This window comes from Balaenoptera musculus, chromosome 2 (assembly GCF_009873245.2).
Source record: "Balaenoptera musculus isolate JJ_BM4_2016_0621 chromosome 2, mBalMus1.pri.v3, whole genome shotgun sequence".
NCBI lineage: Eukaryota > Metazoa > Chordata > Mammalia > Artiodactyla > Balaenopteridae > Balaenoptera > Balaenoptera musculus.
The window spans coordinates 147993667-148015821 of NC_045786.1; the positions used below are offsets into that span (position 1 = coordinate 147993667).

Sequence of the window (22155 nt, forward strand, 5' to 3'; positions counted from 1 at the left end):
AGCACAGCTGGGAGAAGCTGGCGAGGGAGCCTTTGGGGAGCAGGATGACTGCAGCTCCCTCCTTCTGTCCCAGCTCCCCCTGCCTCTGGCAGCTCACACAGTGCCCACCTTGGGGACACTTGGCCTCTCCCAGCAACCCTGGCCTAGGGTGGCCGAACCCCACTGCCCTCATCGTGGCTGAGATTTCACTGAGAAACAGTGGGAAGGCAAATGAGAAATAAGCCGAGGAAGCAGATACAGAGAACCTGAGAAGGTAACAGAAACTAGATTATTTAAATTGGCCTACAGATTGCCTGGTACAGGCTAAGGTTTTTCAGAATATGGTCCCAGCACCCACCCTTACAAGGAACCCTTGAGGACCTTGTTAGATGACAGATCCCAAGGGCCCCCAACAGAGGTGGATTTAGTAGGTCTGGGGCAAGGCCCCGGGGAGCTGCCTGTTGAACAAACTCCCCCAGCGATTCTGACATGCGCTGAAGCTTGTGATCCAGTGGCTCAGTGGTCCCCTAGACCCAGATCTGCAGTCGCCTTTCCGACTACTGTTGGGCGAGGGGCAAGAATAGGTGTCCCCAGCTGGCCCACCATCTGAGGTGAGCGCCCTTCGCTAAGGGTGATGGGTTAGTCTCCCGCTCCCCGTCTGCGCTCTTCTCCCCCAGGGGGGTCCTCTCACTTCACAGGTGCGGCCCAGGGCGCCCCGCTCGCAGCCCCTGCAGGAGAAGGAGCCGGCAGTGTTGGTGCAGACTCCCGAGGGGCAGACTCCCAGAAGGGCACACTCGTCTAGGTCTGGGGCAGACAGCCAGCCAGTCACCCGGGGGCCTAGGAGGCCTCCCTCCACCTGGTGAGGCAGGAACCACCCCACGCCTCTGGTTCCCTCTCTGAGCTTGTAGGACTTTCTGGGGGTTCCTGGGGAAGGGGAGGCCCTGGCTGTGGGCCTTCTGTAGGGCAACCCCAGTACCCTCTCCCCAGGATGCTCCCGGGGCAGCTCTGCCATCAGCTTCCCTCTTGCCTCCGTGACTCTCTTTTCCTCCCGTCCTCATGGAGGAGGAAATAGAAGCCGTCCCTGGGGCCAAGTCCATTCACAGGGTCCTCTAGCCTAGCCTGGAGACCCTCAGCATCAGCCCCAAGCTGGGGGACAAATGGAGTGTTCTTTGAGAGGTAAGAGGGCCTGTGTTCTCGGTCCCTCTCTGCCAACCCCCCTCCCCCGTGTTACCTTCGCAGGCGGTGCCGTCCTCGTTCACCCAGTACCCACTCTCGCAGGCCGAGCAGGTGAAGGAGCCCTCCGTGTTGAGGCAGAGGCCCGCGGGGCACGAGGCCCGGCTGGCACACTCGTCAACATCTGAAACAGGCCATTGAGCTCTGTGTGGGGCTCTGCAGGACAGACACGCCAGGCTAGCCAGAGACCAGTGGGGCGGGAGTGGGGCAGGGTGGGGGAAAGGACGGGTCTCGCAGCCACATGTTGGGTCAGCATGCTCAGGGATGCGGGGCCAGAGGGAAGGAGCTGCAGGCTGACTCGCGGTGGACAAAGCGTGCTTCAGATCTTCTTTGTACCTTGGCAGCCCTTCTCGTCTGAGGTGACCTCGTAGCCCGGCTCACAAGAGCATCTAAAGGAGCCCTCCAGGTTGATGCACGTTCCATGGGTGCAGACCCCAGGGGTCAGACACTCATTCACATCTGCGGGAGAGAAGTCCAGGATGGCGGGCTGGCCTCATCTCCCTCACGCAGCCTCCATCATCAGGCTGAGAGCATCTCAATTACGAGGCCAGGGAATCAGCATTCAGAGGGGCCATAGGCACCCTGGGAAGGACACGAGGTCCTTCCTGCTCCTGGGCCCACCTACTTAGACAGGGTACCCTTCTCCCCTGAGCTCACTGCCACCCTGAGCTCACTTCAGCTCTATCTAGTGACACAGAACATCCTGCAAATTCCTAGAAAAGGGGGCCAGGTCCCCCAGCCCTGGGACTGGTTTGGCCCATCTGAGGACACCTGGAGTCAAGTGTCTAAGACCCCTGACTCACCTTATAGTGAGTCTGAACCTCTCTGGTCTCCTACCCGCCAACCAGACTGGCATTATCTCATGTTCCCAGCCCACCCACCAGGTTCAATAGGTGAGTGGGCAACGCAGAGAGAGGGCACGTTATGCCTGGGTGGCTGAGTGGCAGTCTCAAGGGCCTGGGAGATGTCTGCCCTCTCCAGAGCCTCAAAGCGTCTATTCACAACCAGTCCCTCCTGGCATGCTGAACCCTGGGTCCTTCTTCCTGTGGGAGCTGACGGGAAAGAGCATTCCTCCTACAGATGACATGTAGCGCCCTTCCTCCTGGAGGGAGAAGGGCACCCGCTGTTCAGGTAGGCATTGCTGTTAGACACTGAGACATTGAGATGCAGAAGAGCAGAAGACCACCCCTCCCTAGGAAACACACCACCGGTGTCAGCCTCTTCCAAAGACGCTTGGTACCTCACTCTACTTAGCAGGATCCAGCCACAGAAGCCGCTGGGACCTTGGGCTGTAGCTCCTGGACGGATATGGCCAAGGAGCTGACGGCACCCCCCCCCCCCCGCCGCCCCGCCCCGGCTGATTCAGAGGGCAGAGCACCAGTAACTGAAGCACACCCATCTCATCCCCAGCGTCATCTGGGAACCCAGCCAGGTCATGGAGGACAATAGCCTCCAAGCCACTTCCCTCTGCCCACCCCTTCCCCTTCCTGTTGTGGGCTCATCCAGGGGTCCCAAGGCCAAACAGCCTCCTCAGTGCCTTGGCAAGCAGCCCTCACCTACACAGCTCCCACTCTGGCCCTTGTAGCCCTCCTCGCAGGGCAGGCAAGTGTAGGAGCCGGGGGAGTTGACGCATCTCCCGTCAGGGCAGGTGCCAGGGTGATGGCATTCATTGATATCTGCAAAATAACAGCCCCCCCCCCACCTTGGTCATCTCTGCAAACCACAGCACATGGGTGGGCTGTGAAGAAGCAAATCCTTGACCCTGCCCTTGGCTGGGGAGAAGGAGGGATGTCAGTTTCCGTACTGATGGAAACTAGGAAAAAGTGAGTGCTGTCCTGTGTTCCCAACCCCACCTCCCATCCACTGTCCTGGACAAAAGAGAGATGGAAGACCTTTAGGAAGGGAGACTCCCTGGTGAAGGATGCTGCCCTTCCACTAGCTAGGGGAGGGTGAGAGAGCTTGACTTCATGAGCTGGACTCTTGGGAAGGGCCTTCCTATCTCCCTTGCTCCTTTACAAGGGGTGACAATGACGTGTTTGGACGTGCTTGGCAGATCCCAGAGGCCCCAGAATAGATCCTAGCTGGGCAATGAAGGCCAAATGGGCTTCCCTGCACAAGGAAATGAGGACTGAGGATGACCCCACAATCTTAGATGTGGCCAAGACCAGCCCTGAGGCTGATGCAGAGTGAAGGGTGGAGGCTGGCAAGCCTTCTCGGCTGGAGAGGAGATTTTCTTCTAGTTGAGAACCACATAGAGCTCCAGCACCCACTCTGGTGACATCCAGGAAAGTCAGCCAGAAAGGATGAGTCTGAGCACCAACCGGACAAGTAGGGGAAGGGGTGATCCATGGAGAGAGAGAGCAGCCAGTCCTGGGACAGTGACAAGCAGCAGGCGGGTGAGCTTTCTCCCAGGAACTGCATGCAGGGCTCTTCCCAGTGTGAAGCTTGCATACGGGGGAGTCCACCATCCAAGGCGCCCAGGCGACCTGGGCTGAGTTAGGGAGGTTGTAACACAGGGATTGAACTCGGGGTCAGGACTGCAGGAGGACATTCTGCTCCTCCGGCCCAGTGTCGAGGCTCTCAGTCACTCTTCATGACAGACAGATTGACCGAGTGCCAGATTTACCCTCCCTATGTGGATAATTGTCATTCTCCTGCAGGAAGGCCACCAGTTCATGTAGATTCAGAGGCCCTACTGCCCAGGCGGAAGACCTACTCAGCACCCATGGAGGAAAGAAAGGCAGGAGGCAAGGGTCAGAACACAGGCTTTCTGCAAAGGGACTCAAGCCAGCGGCTGTCATTATAGAACAGGACATGGGCCCGGAAGTGGAGGGTGAATATGAATCTCCTCTGAGGTTGTTTGGTCTACAGAAGACCGGGTACATCACAGCCCTCTGTCCCAGGGAACCAGGTACCTCTCAAGGTCAAAACTTCACCCTGAGGGTCCACATGAGGAAGACATACACAGGGCAGGTGGTTTTTCAGGTGGTGTGTGTAAGGAGATACCCAGAACTCCCGGGCAATCTTGGGGACACTGAGATAAGGCTCACCTCTGGAAAGAGGGCAGCCAAGAGCCCCTAGTTGGGCTGTGGTGACACCAGGCTAAACTATTCTAAGGGCTTCTGTAAAGACAGAGATGGAGAGAATGAGACAGAGGTGGAGGAAATGAAGGTCCTAGGGCCACCAACTTTGGCCAGCACCATGGCCCGCTGGCCTTGGCTGAGGTACCGAAGGAAAATGGGCAAAGCCATTGGGAATTATCCACAATTCCTGCTTCAGGGATGCGAGACTCCGGGATGAAGAGAAAGAGAATGAGGCAAGGATCCTCCTCTAAGACCACACTGAGGAAAAATGGAGTCTTTGGACCTCTCCTGCAGGGATCAGGCAGGATAGGAAGGAGATTAGATTTACCAGGAGCAAAGGGCCCTGAGGTCTGCCCTGCCCCAAATGTTCTGGGCACATCTGTGGAGGTGGTGCCCAAACTGTTTCACACTGGGCATGAGGAGACTTGCAGGACGAATGCTGTTCACTAAGAATTCCAGCTCTCCACTTCTGGGCCATGGTGGGCTTGTGCCTCCTGGTCCCTTGTGGTTGGACGGGGCCAGGAGACTAGTGCTGGCCAATAGCTATGACGTGTGTAATTCATGGGCCCAAACATTTATTTGTGTGCAAACCTGCAGAGTGTTCTTTCTTTCCTCCATGAACACTGGCCACGTTCAAGATGCTGGCTATTCCTTAAGCCAGGTTCTAGGGTGAGGAAACGTGGGGAAGGATGTTTCCTCATGATGGACATGTGGCCTTGGTCAGATATCAAGTTTGTGGTGTCCTAAATCACTAAGGTTGAGGTTGGTTGTTAATGTAGTATAACCTGGCCTATCCTGGCACACCACCACTGGCACACCTGCCACACCTTCCTCAGACCAGAGCCCCAGCCAGCGATGATCATGTGTGAGAGGTCTGTCAGCAGGTGAGAGAGGGAGGGCAGAGGGTCAAAGCAGCCCACAGTCTCCACCTGAGCCAGGGCAGGCCTCTTCTAAGTGGGGTTGGATATAACGGAGACACTAGCCTAGCCGATTAAAGGAGCCAGATAAAGATTCTGGATGAAGTGGGTTCCATGTTAAAGGCACAGGCTCTGATGTCACCAGATATCTTGAGGCTGTTCCACTAACCTCTTGGTGCCTGGAGCCAGATTTTTCTGCCTAGTCTAGGGTTTGAATTTTAATCTAAGCTTATGGTATGTTTTGGTAGCTTTTACCCTGGTCCTTGGGGGCAGGAGCTATCTGTCTTTTTATTACTATATTCCTAGCCCGTGGCTGGGACCCAGCTGGCACTCAACAAGTGTTTGCTGACCAAAGAATGAGACCATGTGACTAACTAAACCTTCACATCCTCTTGGTATGAGGCTGCTGAAGAGATCCCAGAAGACCCAAGGAGACAGTCACCCCAGGGACCAGCTTGCCAGCCTGCTGTCTGTACACTGGGAGGATCCTGGAGCTTCTCTAAGCAGCACTGCAGCCTCTGCGTGAGGAAATGTGAAGGTGCTGCCTCTGTTCCTGTGAGAGCACAGGGTGGGGAGGGTGCTCACTCAGGGGCCAGACGCTCAGGTGACCTTGGACGTTGTTGGCGACAGCAGATCCCTGGCAGTCTGCAGGGGAATCTAACCCCTTTCCATGGGAACCCAGAGTCCTGGTACGATGGAAATGCCATTGAGACTTTGGATGGGCTGCTGTCCAGACCACTCGGGCCTTTCACCAGAGACTTTGAGTTTAAGTGGAGAGAGTGGTTTCTTAGTTGGAAGAAGAAGAAAGAAGGAGAGGAAATTCACTGGGCTCTCGGGGTGATGGGCCGGGTCTGTGGTTATGGATGGAAACCTGGAGAAGTGTGCAGGCTATGTCCGTTTTTCTCTCAGCAGACTCAGAGTGTCTGCCCTGGGCCAGGAACTCAGCCTGACCTCCCAGCCGAGGTGTGTGTCTGGAACCTTTCCTCCGGAAGGGAAGGGGACAATCCAGGGGCACGGACTCGGGTGTTGTGGGGAGATTAGACGTGAGAGAGAACGGGTCCTCAGACAGTAGTGCCGCACCCTACTCGCTGAGGGGCTGCATGCGCACTTTGTATGTGGCAGGTTATTCAGTCCTCACAAGAGCCCCTAAGATGGGCATTATGGTTTCCATTTTCAGACATTGAGACAAGAGCCAAACCCAGGCCTGTCTCCGCCAGAGCCTGTGCTCTTGCACGGACTGGTTAGTATAAATTTGATATTTCTAATGTCCTGGTATTTTTCTTAGTTCATTTCCTTTAGTTTTGCTTTACTTTTTAACAAAGTCTAATGCCAAATTAATGATGTTCGATGCTTAAATGAGGCAGTCTATCAGATCCCTAGCACAGCACCTGGCACATAGCAGGCACACATCAAATGCTAACTCCCTTCACTCTCCCTTCTCCTGGAACATGCCAGGCTGTCTGTCCCCAGTAAGTTAGTGAGGATAAGGGAAGTGGGTTCAGGCTTTGATCATAAGTGGGCCTGAGTTTAAAGGGGGAGGCATTGAGAAGGGAAAGTAACGCGCCAGGGATGCAGACAGAGCATTGTCTGTCCTACACCCCTAGTGACCTCTCCCCTTTGCCAAGACCTGCCAGGGCTCTGGACTCTGCTTCTGTGGTAGTGGCATTGGGAAGGGGGGTGGGCTCCCTTCACCAGACACACGAGCTCATCTCTCACCTCTAGGACCCTCTGAATCCTGGCCCGGGGAAACCTGGAGGCAGGGAGGCGTCTGGGCCTAAACTTGGATCCAGGGCAGGACTTCTTTCCAGAGAGAGCCTGGATTCCCCCTCACCCCTTCCTGTCTCAGCCAGTCTTGGGAGCACATGACCCAGGCCTCTTGCAAGCATCTGAGACCCCCAGCCTGGCAGGGGGGTGCAAGTGGCAGGGCTACCAGGAGCTGACATGATGGTGGCAGGTTTAAGCCAGTCTGTGAGGACATCAGTTGGCAATGACACAGCCAACTTATGGCAGGGCCTGGGAAAGGGGGCCAGGATGAGGGCTCATTTGTTCATTTATTCCACTAGCATTCGTTGGGGTGTCCAACACATGGACATTTGTCAGGTGTCCATGCATGGTCATCAAAGGATATGGTCCAGCTCTGAGGAGCTCACAGCCTTAAAGCTTTAGCAAGTAGGCCAAGCCCAAGGCCCCAGGCACCTCCCAGATAGATCAACCTTCCCTCTGCCGCATGACTCAAGGTGAGGGGCAGAGGTGCATGGAGGGGTGCTCCCGGCATCTCATGTACATAAAGTTACTGTGCTCCGTGCTGCCGGGACAGACAGGATGCCAAAATCCCACTGAGGGGACAGAAGGGCTCCAGAATCCACAGATAGGTCTCTCTGTGCACAGGAGGGGGCTCGGCATCAAGGGGCCCAGTCGGGGATAAGCTGGAAGGGGAGCTGGTGGTGGGCAGTGCACGGGGAGGGACCAGGAGAGGGTGGAGCGGCACCCCATTCCTTACCTTGGCAATGTCCCTTCCTGACCATCACGTAGCCCTGGTCACACTCGCAGTGGTAGGAACCCTCCGTGTTGGTGCACCGCCCCCCGCTGCACACCTCGGGCTGCTCACACTCGTCTATGTCTGTGAACACACAAAAAAGTCCTGAGTTGGGGCCAGCCCTGCAGGGGGTCCTGGGACATCCGTTCAGAGGCCAAGGCCAAGGACACCCATGCTGAGGCCCAGGCAGGGAAGGCATCCTTGCTGCAGCCATGAAGGGCAGGGTCTGAGACTGACCTAGCTCAGGCCCCTGCAAACTCCTGAGTTCTTTTCTCCTGGAGGGGATGGCTACTTTGGGGGCCCACGGGCACTCTCACAGCTGTCTCCTTACCCCAGTGCAAGGGCTGGTCTTGAGGTCAGGTGGCTATGCCTATGGCACTATCTGAGGAAGCCAACGAAGTCCCCCTCTTGACCCCAATAAATCCCCCAAAAGTCTGCTCCTAGAGTTCCTAGGGGCCTTCCTAAATGTTAGGGATTGGAAATCACTGGTGGTCCAGTGGTTAGGACCAGGATGGCGCTTTCACTGCCAGGGGCCCTGGTTCGATCCCTGATCAGGGGAGCTAAGATCCCACAAGCCACGTGGCGTGCCCCCCTCCCAAAAAAATAAGGTTAGGGATTAAGCAGCCAGTGAGAGACAGCATCTTAGGCAGCTGTGGATCTGTCCATTTGGTTTCTGCCATTGTCCCAAAGCATAATGGTGCCCTGTGATGGCTTGAAAGCCCAAGCCTGGTCATGCCCCTCCCCTGCTGGGTTCCCTGCTGCTCAGCCTGCCTCACAAGGCCTCACCCCAGCCTTGCTGTGTATGTTGATCCCCACTGGTCCAGTCTCCAAGCCTTTGTTCACACAAATGCCTCTGCTTGGTTTGATGGCCAGCAGAGCCCTACTCCCATTCCAAGGATGGGTTCAGGGCTTCCCTGGTGGTGCAGTGGTTAAGAATCCGCCTGCCAATGCAGTGGACACGGGTTCAATCCCTGTTCCGGGAAGATCCCACATGCTGCGGAGCAACTAAGCCCGTGCGTCACAACTACTGAGCCTGCGCTCTAGAGCCCGCAAGCCACAACTGCTGAGCCTGCGTGCCACAACTACTGAAGCCCGCGTGCCTAGAGCCCATGCTCCGCAACAAGAGAAGCCACTGCAATGAGAAGCCCGTGAACCACAACAAAAAGTAGCCCCCCCGCTCGCTGCAACTAGAGAAAGCCTGCGCACAGCAACGAAGACCCAATGCAGCCAAAAATAAAGTAAATAGAATAAAGATAAATTAAAAAAAAAAAAAGGGTGGGTTCAATTTATCAACTCTAGGTCACTCTGGCCACTCCCCATTCCCTGCCCCCCACAGTCAAATTAATGGAGGACTCACCCTTGCCCCAACCCGTAGCAATGGTTCAAACACTTCACAGGGGCTTTGTGCAGATGAAATGAGATAATCCAGGTAAAGGGTTTAGCACAGTGCCTGCCTGACACAAGGTGAGCACTGAAGAAATGTTAGCTATTATTATTTTTATTCTAGCATTAATCCTACTCTATAAAATCCAAGCTCCTCAGCCTGGCATGTGATACCTTTTGTGACCTAGCCCCCGCCTGGTTCTCTCACCTTGGTTGCTGCTTCCCACATGCCTCCTTCTTTTTCTTTTATGGTCAAAATTTTAATATCAAAAACTTATAAATGTTTGGTATTAGTCCACATACAATTCAGTTTTTGGTGTAAAGTTCTTTGGCCGCAAGAAAAAACACTTGGTTTACTTCACTAATAGGAATATCTCTTAATGCTGAGATGGCCTCTTGCTTGGTATTTCTTCTGCTGTTGATTTCTGGCATAGTTATCTGTGATTGCATGAATGGAGTTGAGTGGAGAGGTTCTCATCATGTTTATCCCAAATAAGAGCACATATAGTAATCACATGATTACTATAGTAATGAGGAGGTACACAGGCAATACAGCTGCTCGATATTTTTGAGGCCAATAGGATAAGCCTAAGGAGTTTAGCCTAAGGAGCTTCTGCACGTGCTGTTCCCTTGCCTGGAGTGGCTTCCCACCCACCAGCTTGGCTGTTTCCTTCTCATCTCCCAGTGAGGCTGCCCTCACCCCTCCAACCCATATGGCCCTTCCCAGGGTTCCCTTAGGAATCAGCCCTTATATTGAATAGTAACTGCTTTTTTTTCTCCCTGACTGCTGAGAATGTGCCTTATTATCCTAGTGTCCTTAGTACCTAGCCCAGACCCCCCAAAAGTACTTACTACATGAATGGAATAATAAGCATTTGTTTATAGACATGAGCAATACTTCATGACACTTTAGTGCACAGTGGAGTCACTGGCAGATGGTATAAAATGTACACTCCCAGGCCCGCGTCCAGAGATTCTGATGCAGCAGTACTGGGCGGGCCCAGGAACCTGCAGTTTAATAACTCTCCAGGCAATTCTGAAATAACTGGTCCTCCCTTTGGGAAGCTAAAGAGAACCTGATAAAGGACCCACAAACTGGTAGGGCCAGGATGACTGCCTGATAAATAAGCCTGGGAAAACTGACTTGTTCTATGGAGAAAAATGGCAATGGAAAAGACCCAATCTTAACACCCATGCAAGGATGGACTCCAGATGGATTAAAACATGTCGTGAAAGGTAAAACTGTAATTTGAATGAAAGAAGGTGTAGGAGAATATCTTTGTGAATTAAGAGTGGGGAAGGACTTGTTAAATAAAGCTCCCAAAGCATAAAAAATAAGGCAAAAAGGTGAATTTCAATACATCAGAATTAATGATTTCTGTTAAAAAAAGGACATGTGGATAAGGTCAATGGACAGAGGACAAGGTGGAAGAGTTGTCATATCTAAACCCAGGCAAGTATCTGGAATCTATAAGGAACTCCTAAAGAGCCACAAGAAAAAGCAGCAAAGACCACTGGAAAAGAGAGCAAAAGATAAGAACAAGCGATTTCTAGATAAGGAAACTCAAAGGCTCATATACGAAAAGATGCTCATAGGTACTAGTAAAGTAAATGTTATTTTAAATATTTAATATTCAAATAATTTATCTTAATCAATTATTTATATTTATATTAATTTCAATTCTAGAAATTGTAATGCCTTCTATTAATTAATTATATAAATTAATGAAATAATTTATAAATAAGAATAAAGTAAATATTTAAAATAAGGAGATATTGTTTTACCAGAGCAGCAAAATTTAGAAAGTGGATGTTATCCTGGATGAGGCCTCATCTCACTGCAGCCAGACCCCACTGGGAGAAGCTCTGACAGCTGACCTTGACCTTCCTGACTCCTCCCCCAGCTGTCGGGTTGGCAGAGACATCCGGACACCCAGGCTGGCACGAGGCAGGACCCTTTGTCTGGGCCAGTCCTGGCGACACCCTTCCCTGCAGCAACCACTGCTTGTCTCAGGCCAGCATCGCGGGCTGGGCCTGCAGGGAGCAGTGCCTCTGGCCCACAACACTTGCCAAGGCTGCGAAGCCCAGAGAAGCCCCTTGCTCCCGGCCTCTGCCGTTGATAACTCCAGACTGTTCTGAGCACTGCTGCCTGAGTCATCTCCCTGAAAGCTGGCTGACCTCATCGCCACCTCTGCTTACAAACCTCTGTTGGCTGCCACTGTCTGCGGAACAGCGACCAAACACTTCAGCCTGGCACTCAAGACACTTCGCAAACTGGCGTCGGCTCCTGACACTTCCTCTGCATACCCCGCACTCCCATCACACTGGATTTATCATTATTCCCAGAGCACTCCAGGCTTGTTCATTGCTCTGCCCTCTGCAGAAATGGTTCCCTTTCCCTGAAGTACCCTCTGCTCCCTCCTTTCCTTCACCGTGTGTGTAAGGGAAGGTGTTGGAAGCAAACCATGATTTGGGGCCAGGGTGACTTTGATTCTGTTTCCAGCTCTGCCACGGCTCTAGGTGTGAGGTCTCTGGGTGGTTCAATTCACCTCTCTGAGCCTCAGTTTGCTAAACTGTAAAATGGGGATAGGGATTTGTGTTGCATGGGGTTGGGATGATGAGCTTCATAAATAAAGGGCTTAGGACGGTGCTGCCATATGAGAAGTGCTCATTAAATGGTAGCTGTTATTATTCTGTCCCCGCTCAAACACCCCTTTGGGAAACCTTCCCACATTCCTCCATACAGAACCAGTGCTTCCTCATCCCACAGTGCCACCATTCACACCTTACTCATTGCAGTAACCCTAGAGCTCACACAGCGCCCAGGCCAGAACCAGCAATGTGAGCCCCAAGAACAGCAGTGTCATTCTCTAGGTGAAGGATTCCAACTGGGTTATGAATCTTACGGCACTGCTCGGAAAGCGCTGCACCCTATTCTCTGTAGTTCATAAAAAAGTATGTGGAGTGTTTCATGTGCGGTATAAATGCTGCATATTAAAGGGCCTTTGTTGGAAGCATCTTTGTCCAGCGGCCCCATGCAGAGCTTCCCAGGGAAGCTTAAAGCCTTGCAGGCATTTCCCAGCAAAGGCAAGCCTGCTCCCAAGGCTGCCCGGAGTCCCAGTTGGTGTCCTCACAGGTCACCCTCTTTATCCAATAGGAAAGAAGCCCCTTGTCACCCAGGATTTGGGGACCTGGTTTTTCGTCTTCATCCTCAGCCATGTCCCCAGACCCCTCACACTCTTGGCTCCCGTCACAGTTCCTTGGAGCGTTGGTGCATGTTGCTGCCTTTCAGGTTCCTACCCCTCCATCTGGTCTCAGCGACCTCAGCCTCAGTGCAGGGTCTGCTTCCTCCCAGGTCCAGGTTAGAGCCCTGGTCTTGGTTCCTGCGGCCCCCGTACTCCCCACACTCTGCAGCTCTGTCATTGGGTGCTGTGAATGCTTGGATCCTCTTCCACCCCAACACTACCTGTGGGGTCCTGTGCCCCTAGCAGGGGCAAAGGTGGCTCACCTTACCTTGGCATTCCTGTGTGGCCCCCGAGGTGGCCAGCGTGTAGCCAGGGTAGCAGAAGCAGGAGTAGGAGCCCACGTGGTTGACACAGCGCCCCCTTCCCTTGCAGGGGTCCCTCAGACACTCATCGTCATCTGAGCGGAGGGAGGTGAGAAGGACAGTCAGGGCGGCCTTCCTTCGGGCACCTGCCAGCAGCCTGCCATGCTAAGGACTGGCCAGGGAATGGTGCTGTGGGGCAAGGAGGGGATGAGGGAGCAGAGGAGGCTGGGGAGTTGAAAAATCTCTAAGGCTGAGGGCCATGAAGTCGGTTCATTGGGCCCATTCAAGAACCAAGGGCCTGGGGCAGTGGCCTCGCACCTCCTCCCTGCCCCGTGTCCCCCCTCCCCCAGTGGCCCGGTGATAACTTCCTTTCTCCTTCAAGGCACAGTGGATGTGTCTCCCTTGTATAAAAATATTGGGGGAGTGGATTAGGCCCACACTGGATGATTTATGTGTTGTGCCTCCGAACCTCTCCCCCAGGGATGGCCGTGGCTTCAGTCTGCTATGCAGACAGCAAGATGGCCAGTTTGAGGGGTGGGCTGATCTCAGAGCTGAAGGCTCCAAGTACCAGTCAGGGGACCCTGGGGTGGCTTCCCATTCTCCTGAAGTCCTGGGGACTCATCAGATGGTGCTCCCAGAGACCGGTCTCCCCAAGGTTAAGGTTAGCTTTGTCCATAGGGATTGCTCTCCTCAGTCCATCCACCACACAACACTGCTCGGACTTTCGGCTGCCTGCACTCTGGACTGTCCTCCAGCCCTGCCTCCACCCACCCCAGCCACTGAGTGAGCCCAGGCTGACCACGTGGATACCTGCGCAGTAGGCCTGGCTGGGGTGCAGCCGGTAGCCGGGGCTGCAGATGCATCTGTATCCATCAGGGAGGTTCACACAGGTTCCCGGGCCACAGATGTTGGTGGCTCCAGCAGCACATCTGTCAATGCCTGTGGATGACGGAGCAAAGCAGAGGTTATGGTGGGGTGCGGATGGGTGAAGGCAGTGGAGTGGGGTGGGGGCAGGGCACACGGGCCTCAGAGGACCACAGAAGCCTCACCCCAGCCTTAGCTGGGCCCTCCCACATCCACGTATAGCATGGCCTGTGTAAGAACCCACGGCACCTCCTCCCAGGGCCCTGAGCCCTACCAGGATGGAGCTTGCAGCACTGCATCCCTCTGATCGAGACCCAGGGGGTTCCAGTAACCTGTGTCCCGCGTCCCAGCAAAGGGGCTCCCCTGCTGAGGCCTCCAGCCTGACCTCACCCTGAATACGGGGACAGCTCTCATCCACAGCGAGTGCTTCCCTTCCCTGGCAACTCCTGACCAGTTTTTCCTAGGCAGACAGACAGATCTGGTGAGGGGGGTCTTGGGACAACTGCCAGGGGAAGAGGGGAGAGGTGGGCGCGGGCTAACTGAGCAGGGCCTTGAGTGCCACGTTGAGGCAGGCCTGTAAGCAAGGGGGTCATGGGAGGTGGGGTGTGATCAGAACTGTCTCAGAAAGACCACGCATCTTGCATGTCATCTTGTTCAGAAAGGCAGAAAGATGGCAGATGGACTGGGGTGGGAAGGGAGGCACAGAGGGCCCCTAGAAACCTGTTGAAATGAATTAAACAAGGACTGCCTTGGGTGGTGGTAATGGGTAAAAATGGGAGATGGAAACTGAATTCAGAAACAGTTTGGAGACTCGCCAGGACTCAGGGCTGAGGCTGCATAGAGAGCAAGAGATTATAGCTTTTTTGAACTGTGTCTGTAATACCAGAAAAGTACCTGGCACTTAAAACATGCCGAATGAACAAATGACTGAATGAATGAGTGATGCTTTCGCTCCGGGTCTCAGCCGGAAGCCCACACACCCAGGCTCCCAGCCCTGCCCCACAGCACTGAGGGAACCCCAGAGACCCAAGGAAATGGGTCAGGATGTGGCCTGTACTGGTGCACAGCGGGGCTTCACAGCGTTTGCTAAATTGGACTGAATTGAATGTGCACACCGGCCTGTTTGTCGGGCTACCCTGCCCCTGGTCTGGCTCCAAGTTTGTGTCAGCCTGGGGGCTCAGGAGGACCTCCAGCCAGGTTCTAAATGTCCTCCCAGAGGGGTGAGGTTGGGGGATGGCAAGGGGGAAGGGGGATCAGGAGAAAGTCTATAGATAGTGGGAGGGATTCTGTCCCCACATCTCTGAATCCCCAGCTGAGCCCCTTAACCCAGCTCATCTTGCCTGCCGAGCAGAGGGGGGTCCGAGGGCACTCCTTGGAGCAGCGCACTGAGCCCAGAGAAGAGGGGTCCTGGGAGAAGGCAGCAGGGACGCCCTGGTTCAGGCCTAGGAAGGCCAAGCTCCCAGCCCCTCCCACACTCTCTGGACTGTTCCACCAACCTGCAGGGTCTCTCCCTCTACTGGAGGAGATCTGGAAATAACCCTCACCCCAAGGTGACCTCAGTCTATGAGGTTACAAGCAGCAAGGCCCTGATGAGGACACTCGTGGGGGCACACACACGAGCACACACACGTGAGCACACACGTGAGCAGGGAACAGCTGCAGCAACACCGGCCCTGCTTCTCTTGGACCAAGTCCCCAGACAATGAGCTTTCGAGGAGGGCGTGTTCCAGAGCAAGGTGGATGCGCCGGGGATCTCCCCCATACCACCCCCCAACCACTGCCGTGGCCAGAGCCTGGGGAGCGCAGGCTCCAGGGCAGCTAAACAACTTTGAGAAATAGAACCATTTTCCTTCCCTAAAGTTGGCCCTCCCTGTGGGCAGGAGGCTGCCCACCGCCGGGGTACTCAGCTGACTCAGGGTCAACAGCCTGGAAGAGCCAGGCTCCCGGAGGCCCCATGTGCTTGCCTTCCTTGAGAAGGCCCCGTGGATTCTTTTGGAAGGCACCCCTTCTCTTTCTCCTGCCTGGCTTGACCGGTGCTCCAGACGGGACCCCCCCGATCACTAGGGGCACCCTGTGCTCTCTGCGGAATGTGGCCGGGGCCGCTGACCCCGGCGGGAGTTCACTGGACACTGTACATCTGGTGGGAGAGCCCTGGAGTTGGCTCTGGCCGCCCACACCTCATGGGGCTGCTGCAGGTACCTGACGGGGCCGGGGTCACCAGCACATCGGTGGGGGCGGTCACTTGCTCTTCTTCCCGGGCCTCTGGGCTCCCCTGTCCAGGCAGTGGCGGCGTTGTTCCTATGGCATCTCCTGCGGAGGGGAGAGGGGTGGGGGGAGCGAGTGGGCCTCAGCCCCTTGGCTGCCCACTTTCCCACCCCCTGGACAACATCCCCTCCAGAGGTGCACTGCCCTTCCCTCCTCCCTGCCCTCCGGTCCACCTGGCTCCGAGAACCAGGGGTGGGGCCTAGGGCGGGTCATCCCCCCTGCCTCTTAGTCTCCTGAAACTTAACCTGGCCCCAAACAGAGTCAGAGAATCTGAGAGCCCTGACGGGGCTCAGAGCACATCTGGTCTCCCCGCTCCACTCCGCAGGGAAGGAGGTGGAGGCTTGTGGGAATGGCCACTTGTCCAAGGCCGCTGGCTTGTTGGGAATGGAGCCGAAGCCCGGGTCTCCTGACTCCTACTTCAGCACTCTCCTTCTGTCTGCAGAGTTCTTTACAGTTTACAGAGCTCTGCCTCGACCACCAGTGTCTCATCTGCCTTAAGAGGCAGGCATTAGTGTCCACGTCATAGTAGAGGAAGCTGAAGCTGACTTCTGAACAGTGCCCTGTCCCCAGCCCCAGGGACCGGCAAGCTGGGCTCTGTGGAGCTCTAACCATTTCCTGAGGGAAGACAGGCTGCGGGCAGGGCTCTGGGTACCTGACCTGCCCCTGCTTCAGCCAGCCCTTCCTCTTTGGTCTTGTTTATTTGCTGAGCGGCACCATGAAGGGCAGAAAGAGTGCTGTGGCTGGGGAGGTATTTGTAAGGCATCGCGGTGCCTTTCACTGACCTATAACACCTTCAGTATACAGAGCTCCCAGGAAAAGTGTTCACATGTCACATCATCCACAGCCTCATCTGATTTGAGCCTGTGCACCAGCTCCCGTGTACTATCTCCAATCCTAGATTAAGGTCTCTCCTTCCCTCCCTTTGTTTGCTGGGCACCACTAGGAGGAGGCACTCACCTGGGACCCAGGCAGATAGCTGGGTAACACTGGTTGTGACCTGCACAGAAACGGGAGGAGGTCACTGGTGGCTTCCCTGTCACCTCCATGATGTGCTTCCTTCCTCCACACTCACCCCTGCCTCCAGGCTCCCCGTCCAACTAACTCCCTCGTTCAGTCTTTCATTCATTCCAGGTGTTGATGAGTTCTTACTACACCCTGGTATTCTGCTAGGCACTTTATGTCTACTGTCTTAATGAATCTTCTCAACTATCCTCCAGTAGAAGGCTGTGATGATCAAATGAGCCGATGTACGTAATGTGCCAGCTCAGTGTTACAGCAACAAATATTGTATCAGTGCTATGATCTCCACATCTCAGATAGAGCAACAGAAGTTTTAGAGGTTAACCAGTCCACCAAGGGTCACAGGGCCAGTGTGGTGAAGCTGGGACCCCAGGCCACACCTGGCGTCCCTCACCATAGCCCACAGACAGAGGTAGATGAGCTGTGGGGAGCAGGGGAAAGAAAAATGGGCAGGGGATGGCAGAGGGCCAGGAGCATGGCTGGGGCTGTGAGGACACGGAAGAACTTTGGTCTGGGAGGACAATGCATGCCTCTCCAGGGAGAGAAGAAGCTCCCTGGGGAAACAATATTTGAGGAGAGTCAGGGATGCAGGTTGGAGGGGCAAGGGATAGGGTAGGGATTGGCAGACTGATGAGGGAAGAAGCAGCTTCACTCTTCTGGAATGTTTTTCAGTTCTTTACAGGGAAATCCTGGGCTCAGGAGACGGGGTGGGATCCCCCTTTCTCAATGAAGTGGTTTGAGGCTATTCACAGCTCTGCTTCTACTTCCCCACGAGCCACTCACAGAGGAGACCTGAGACCTTAAGCAAGTCAGGCTCAGAAAGTGCTGAATCCGGAATTAATCTGGAACCAGTTCTAGACCTCATCTGCTGTGGTGAAAGCCTGAGTGACAGCCAGGACTAACAGGACACGTTCCTACTTCCTTTCTGAAGGGGGCCCCAGACCTTCCCGAATGAGAGTACTTGCACAGCAGCTGCTGGAAAAACAGGAGCTGTTGTTATTACTTCCTTTAGGGTAAAACTGGGTCTTTGGATCAACTCTCCCACCGCGGCTTCTCTGCAAGTAAAATCCTGCGTACACTCCATCTTTCTCCCCTCCCTCCCTCACGGGACGCTGTCCTGCGGCCTCAGTGCTACCGGGTCCTGCTCTCTGCCACCCTTGCCCGACTTGCTGGTGGGAGGACTCGCTTACCTGGCCAGCCTGAGAGTCACCTGGGAAGGAAAGGTGAGAGCGTGAGCTCAGGGAGGAGAGTCTGGCTGCCTTCTCCCTCCCACCCATGGTCAGGGCTGGTTCAGTCCGTGACCTCCTGACCTTGTCCCCAGCAGGCTCAGTGGTAGAGAGAGCTCAGACTCTTCTTATCTGCTTCTGCCCCTGCCACCCTTCTGGCACTGGCCAGCCCAGATCCCAGAATCCCAGGTCTGGAAGGCCTACAAAGTGGTCAGTTGGTGAGAGGAAACCTCCGGGGTTCCTTTGATGCCCCCGGTGACAGGAGTCCCACCCGCTCCGGGCCAGTCCACCCCATGGGTGGACTGCCACCCCGTCCTCACTGTAACCCTCCTTGCACTGCCACCTCCTCCGTCCCAACCACATCGGGTCACTCCGCCCCTGCCCCAGGCTACAAGCCAGGGCAACAGTTCTAGGAAGGGGAGGAGTTGCTCCTGGCCTGGCCAGTGTCTGGTTACCATGATGACTGGGGCTCTGCCTGACTTCCGCGTCTGTCTGTTCCCAATTCCTGGAGCACTTTGGCCATCACTTAGTTCTCCTGGTCCTAATACGTCCTTGACCTCCTGCACTCTGTGCTACCAGTAACCCGGGCTTGCCTTCTGGTACCTGCCAGGGGTGCCTCGAGCCCAGTCTCTTTCCAGCCCCACGCCTCCTGGGCCCAAGGCAATTGAGCTGGAGCCAGTGCTCTGACTCTAAGGCCACGGGAGGGGATCTAAAGCCCCCAGATTCCCCAGGATCCACCTGCTGACTCTTCAGGCTTGGCAGCAAGCACCAGCCCCAGAAGCTGCATGGCCGGGGGCAAGGGATGGAAAGGCCGGAAAGCCGGTCAGCTGGAGTGGAGGATGTGGTGGACCTCTCCCACCCCCACCAGCAGCTCCCTGGGACATGGGTACCTCCTGACCCTATATGGGAGAAAGAGGAGGTGAGGCCATGTCATCGGGCCAGGCCATGAGAGCAGGTTCCCAGGGCTGTGCTGCTACTCTGAACTCCTTTTCCTAATGCCCCAGAGATGGAATGCCATGGGTCCAGTGGCTGTTTGAGGTGCTGTAACCCGAGGGGAGGGGGAATCTCTCAGGCATCTTCCGCAACCCAGATACCTTTGTCAGGGATGGTCCCGGCCTCCAGCCAGGTGCCGGTGGCCTCCCGGAGTGGTTGCCTCTCTGCTGGCCTGGGCAGGGTCCCATTGCCCTTCCGCCCCTGCTCCCTCGAGGGCCTGGTCAGTTCCTCTTCCTCGGCTTTCCTCATGGACAGACGGATGTCTGAGCTTGAGTAGGTGTAGCCGTGGCCGGCAGGGCAGATCTCCCTGAAGGCCTCTGCAAGTTCAACAGTCAGAGCACAAGCTGAGGGACGCTGTTCCCGCAGGAACCCAGGGCCCTCCTTTTTCCTGCCTTTTGAGGGACAGGGCAATTGTGGCAGCAAGGAGGGAGGGGCCCCAGGTTGGGTTAAGGAGTTGAACAGGAAGGAAAATTAAGAGTCTTCTGGCCTGACGTTAGGTCAGGTAGGGGAAACTGGCCACTGGCTTCGAGGAAGCCCTTCGGTGGCTGGGGCTGAGATGGGGACGGAGGGTTACCTGTGCCAGGCAGGGGGCACTTCTCACACTTGCTGCCCCAGGCTTTGCCCACTCGGCTGCAGCAGCATATCTGCTTGGTGATCCGCTGGGCCAAAGGCAGGGTGCAGGTGCCAGGCCCCAGCAACCGGTAGCACAGCCCCTGCTGCATGGAGACGGCCTTGTCCGCTGCAACAGACACGGCAGGTGGGGATGGGCGGGTGGCCAGCGGGAGGGGACAGGCAGTGGGTGGAGGAGTGGCCGGCCACGTGCGTTCAGATTGGCTTGGCCTGCATCTCAATGTAGACGTTGGGGCCCTGAAAATGCTCACAGAACATTAGGAAGAGTAGCTGCAGGAATGCTTTTAGCACCTCCTCATGTTATCTGTTTGACTCTCACCCTCATGTGGGGAAGCTGAGAGCAGGAAATGCGGATGTGTCTGCTTGTCTCCAGATTCTGAGTCTATACGTGTTTACAAAAGCCCATCCTGGGGAGCATGAGGGAGGAGCGGTGTGCTCTGAGGGCCACAGCCTCCCTGGGGAGATGAGACGAGGCGAGAACCACAGGCCTGATGGGGAGCTTTGAGGACCAGGTCCTGTCTTGGTCGTCTTTGCAGCCCAGGCACCCCGGGCAATGTCTGGTGCATGTAGATACTCAGTAAATGCTCGCTAGATTGATGTCTGGCTGGCTGGATCCATGAATCAAAATCCCGTGGGCTGCAGTGAGTGTGAGCCACGCTGGGTTTAGAAAATAACAACACCAAGGGCCATCTCTGCCTCCCTGCACGAAGGGTCTCTTTCCAGAACTAATAAATAAGTCACCATGAACTCTTCCTGAGAGTAGCCAGCTGGGTTCTCCCCATTCTGGGTTCCCTCGTTCTCTGCTGTCCCTTTAAGCCTCTTACTATCTAAGGCTCTTACTATCTCCTTGCCCTGGGATGCTGGGTCCAGTCTTTCCCTCACGAGGGAGGTGCTGGAGTCAGTTCATCTCGTGGCCTCCCCAGACCCAGTACCTGGCGGTTCACAGACTGAGGGCTTGGCCGGCCACAGGGAACTCTGCTGAGACTTGGGCGGCCCACCTGACCTGGGTGGCTACTTTGCAGAGGCCAGTCGGGACTGGTTTTATTCAGTACTGGTCAGGCCTCCCTGGTCTGGCTGCACCGTCAGCTCTGCCATGGGGAGTGGCGGGTGGAGGGGGGCACTGCCAGCCTGGGCCTCTCCCAGCTGGAAACCACAGAGGCCACTGGAAACAGCTGTCTGGGTATTCACGCATGCACACACATGGACACGATGTTGATACTACTAGTGACACGTACACGCTCATGGACACACGGGGACCGCAGGATTACGGAAAGGCCCCGGGGCCAGCAGCAGTGCCGCTCCTGCTATGGGCAGGCTCCTTGAGAAAGGTCTGCAGTGAAAGGACCAGGCTGCTAAGCGCAGGCACTGGAAGAGGCAGCCACAGCTCAGCAGGGGCAACACACATCCTCCCAAAGCAGATGAGGCAACAGATGGGACAGTAATGATGAGAGAAAAAACAGAGGAGGTAGAAAATCCCAAACTGCAAAGCCCTCAAAGAAATGCCTAAAGAAAACAGAGAAGCAGTGACTGTCTCTGTCCCAGCAGGACGGGGCATCAGGTTTGGTACTTGGGCCCCAGTTCCAGGTGAAGGAGCAGCTCCTGGACCCTGCGATAGGGTCTAGGGGCATTTCTGCTCTCAGTCTGGCCCATGGACCTTGAGGGTCGCATCTCGCCTCTCAGCATCCCCACCCTGGATCCCGCCTGCACTCACACACACAGCGACTCCTGGACGGATCCAGCAGGAGGCCGGGTCTGCAGGTGCACAGGTAGCTGCCCCTGGTGTTCACGCACTCCGAGTCCTCGCACAGGCCCAGGGTCAGGCACTCGTTGATATCTGCAGGGTTGGCGGAGATGACCAAGCGCCCCCCGACCCAGGCCTGATGGAGGGGAGGGGTCAGGGCAGAGTTCTCCTATGATTCTCCAAATAGAAGGAGAGCAATAAGAGAGCTGCCGTTTACTAAGTGTGATCCCTCTCTCCGGGCCTCAGTTTCTCATTTGTAAAGTGGGGATAATAATAGTAACGATGATGTAGTCCTGTTAGCGGGATAAAATGAGATAAAAATTGCAAATTGCTGGGTCCAGGAACTGGTAATAATGGTCATAATATTAAGAGCTAATGTTTATTGAGTGCCTCGTGTCAGGTAGTATGCCATGTGGTTTGCCTATGATACCTTATTTAATTCTCACAGTTTTATCAAGTAGGTCCACACGGCCTCATTTTATAAGTGAGGAAACTGAGGCTCCAGGAGTAACTTGCCCAAAGTCACTCAACTAGTAAGCGGCATCCTGGGAAGTAACAGGGGGAGTAGATGAGGGGAGAGTTTGAGTTGGAGGGTGGAGAACAGGCTGCCCAATCCCTCCTATTCAGTCTTCCTTGAGAGACCCTGAAGCATCTCTGCAGGACCCAAGATCCAGGGACCATGTCCACAGTGAGAAGCTGCAGGATGGAGGGACACCGGCAAGGAAGAGGAGGCGGGAG

The 22155-nt window shown here is 55.3% G+C and overlaps 1 protein-coding gene across 6 annotated transcripts in view; it reads right to left on the bottom strand.

Moving 5' to 3' along the window:
• The window catches only part of LTBP2 (latent transforming growth factor beta binding protein 2), a 100499-nt gene that overhangs the window by 10854 nt on the left and 67490 nt on the right, over positions 1-22155 (bottom strand). For 4 of the 6 annotated variants that reach the window (XM_036843385.1, XM_036843389.1, XM_036843386.1 and 1 more), the window contains exons 10-21: positions 21388-21510; positions 19621-19785; positions 19148-19363; positions 18018-18037; positions 16765-16804; positions 15742-15852; positions 13489-13617; positions 12645-12773; positions 7713-7832; positions 2769-2888; positions 1549-1671; positions 1211-1336 (exon numbers count right to left, since the gene is read on the bottom strand). In XM_036843385.1, the coding sequence (XP_036699280.1) occupies positions 1211-1336; positions 1549-1671; positions 2769-2888; positions 7713-7832; positions 12645-12773; positions 13489-13617; positions 15742-15852; positions 16765-16804; positions 18018-18037; positions 19148-19363; positions 19621-19785; positions 21388-21510 (1422 nt within the window). The remainder of the gene's footprint in view (positions 1-1210; positions 1337-1548; positions 1672-2768; positions 2889-7712; positions 7833-12644; positions 12774-13488; positions 13618-15741; positions 15853-16764; positions 16805-18017; positions 18038-19147; positions 19364-19620; positions 19786-21387; positions 21511-22155) is intronic. The other 2 variants (XM_036843387.1, XM_036843390.1) reach the window with 1 other exon arrangement.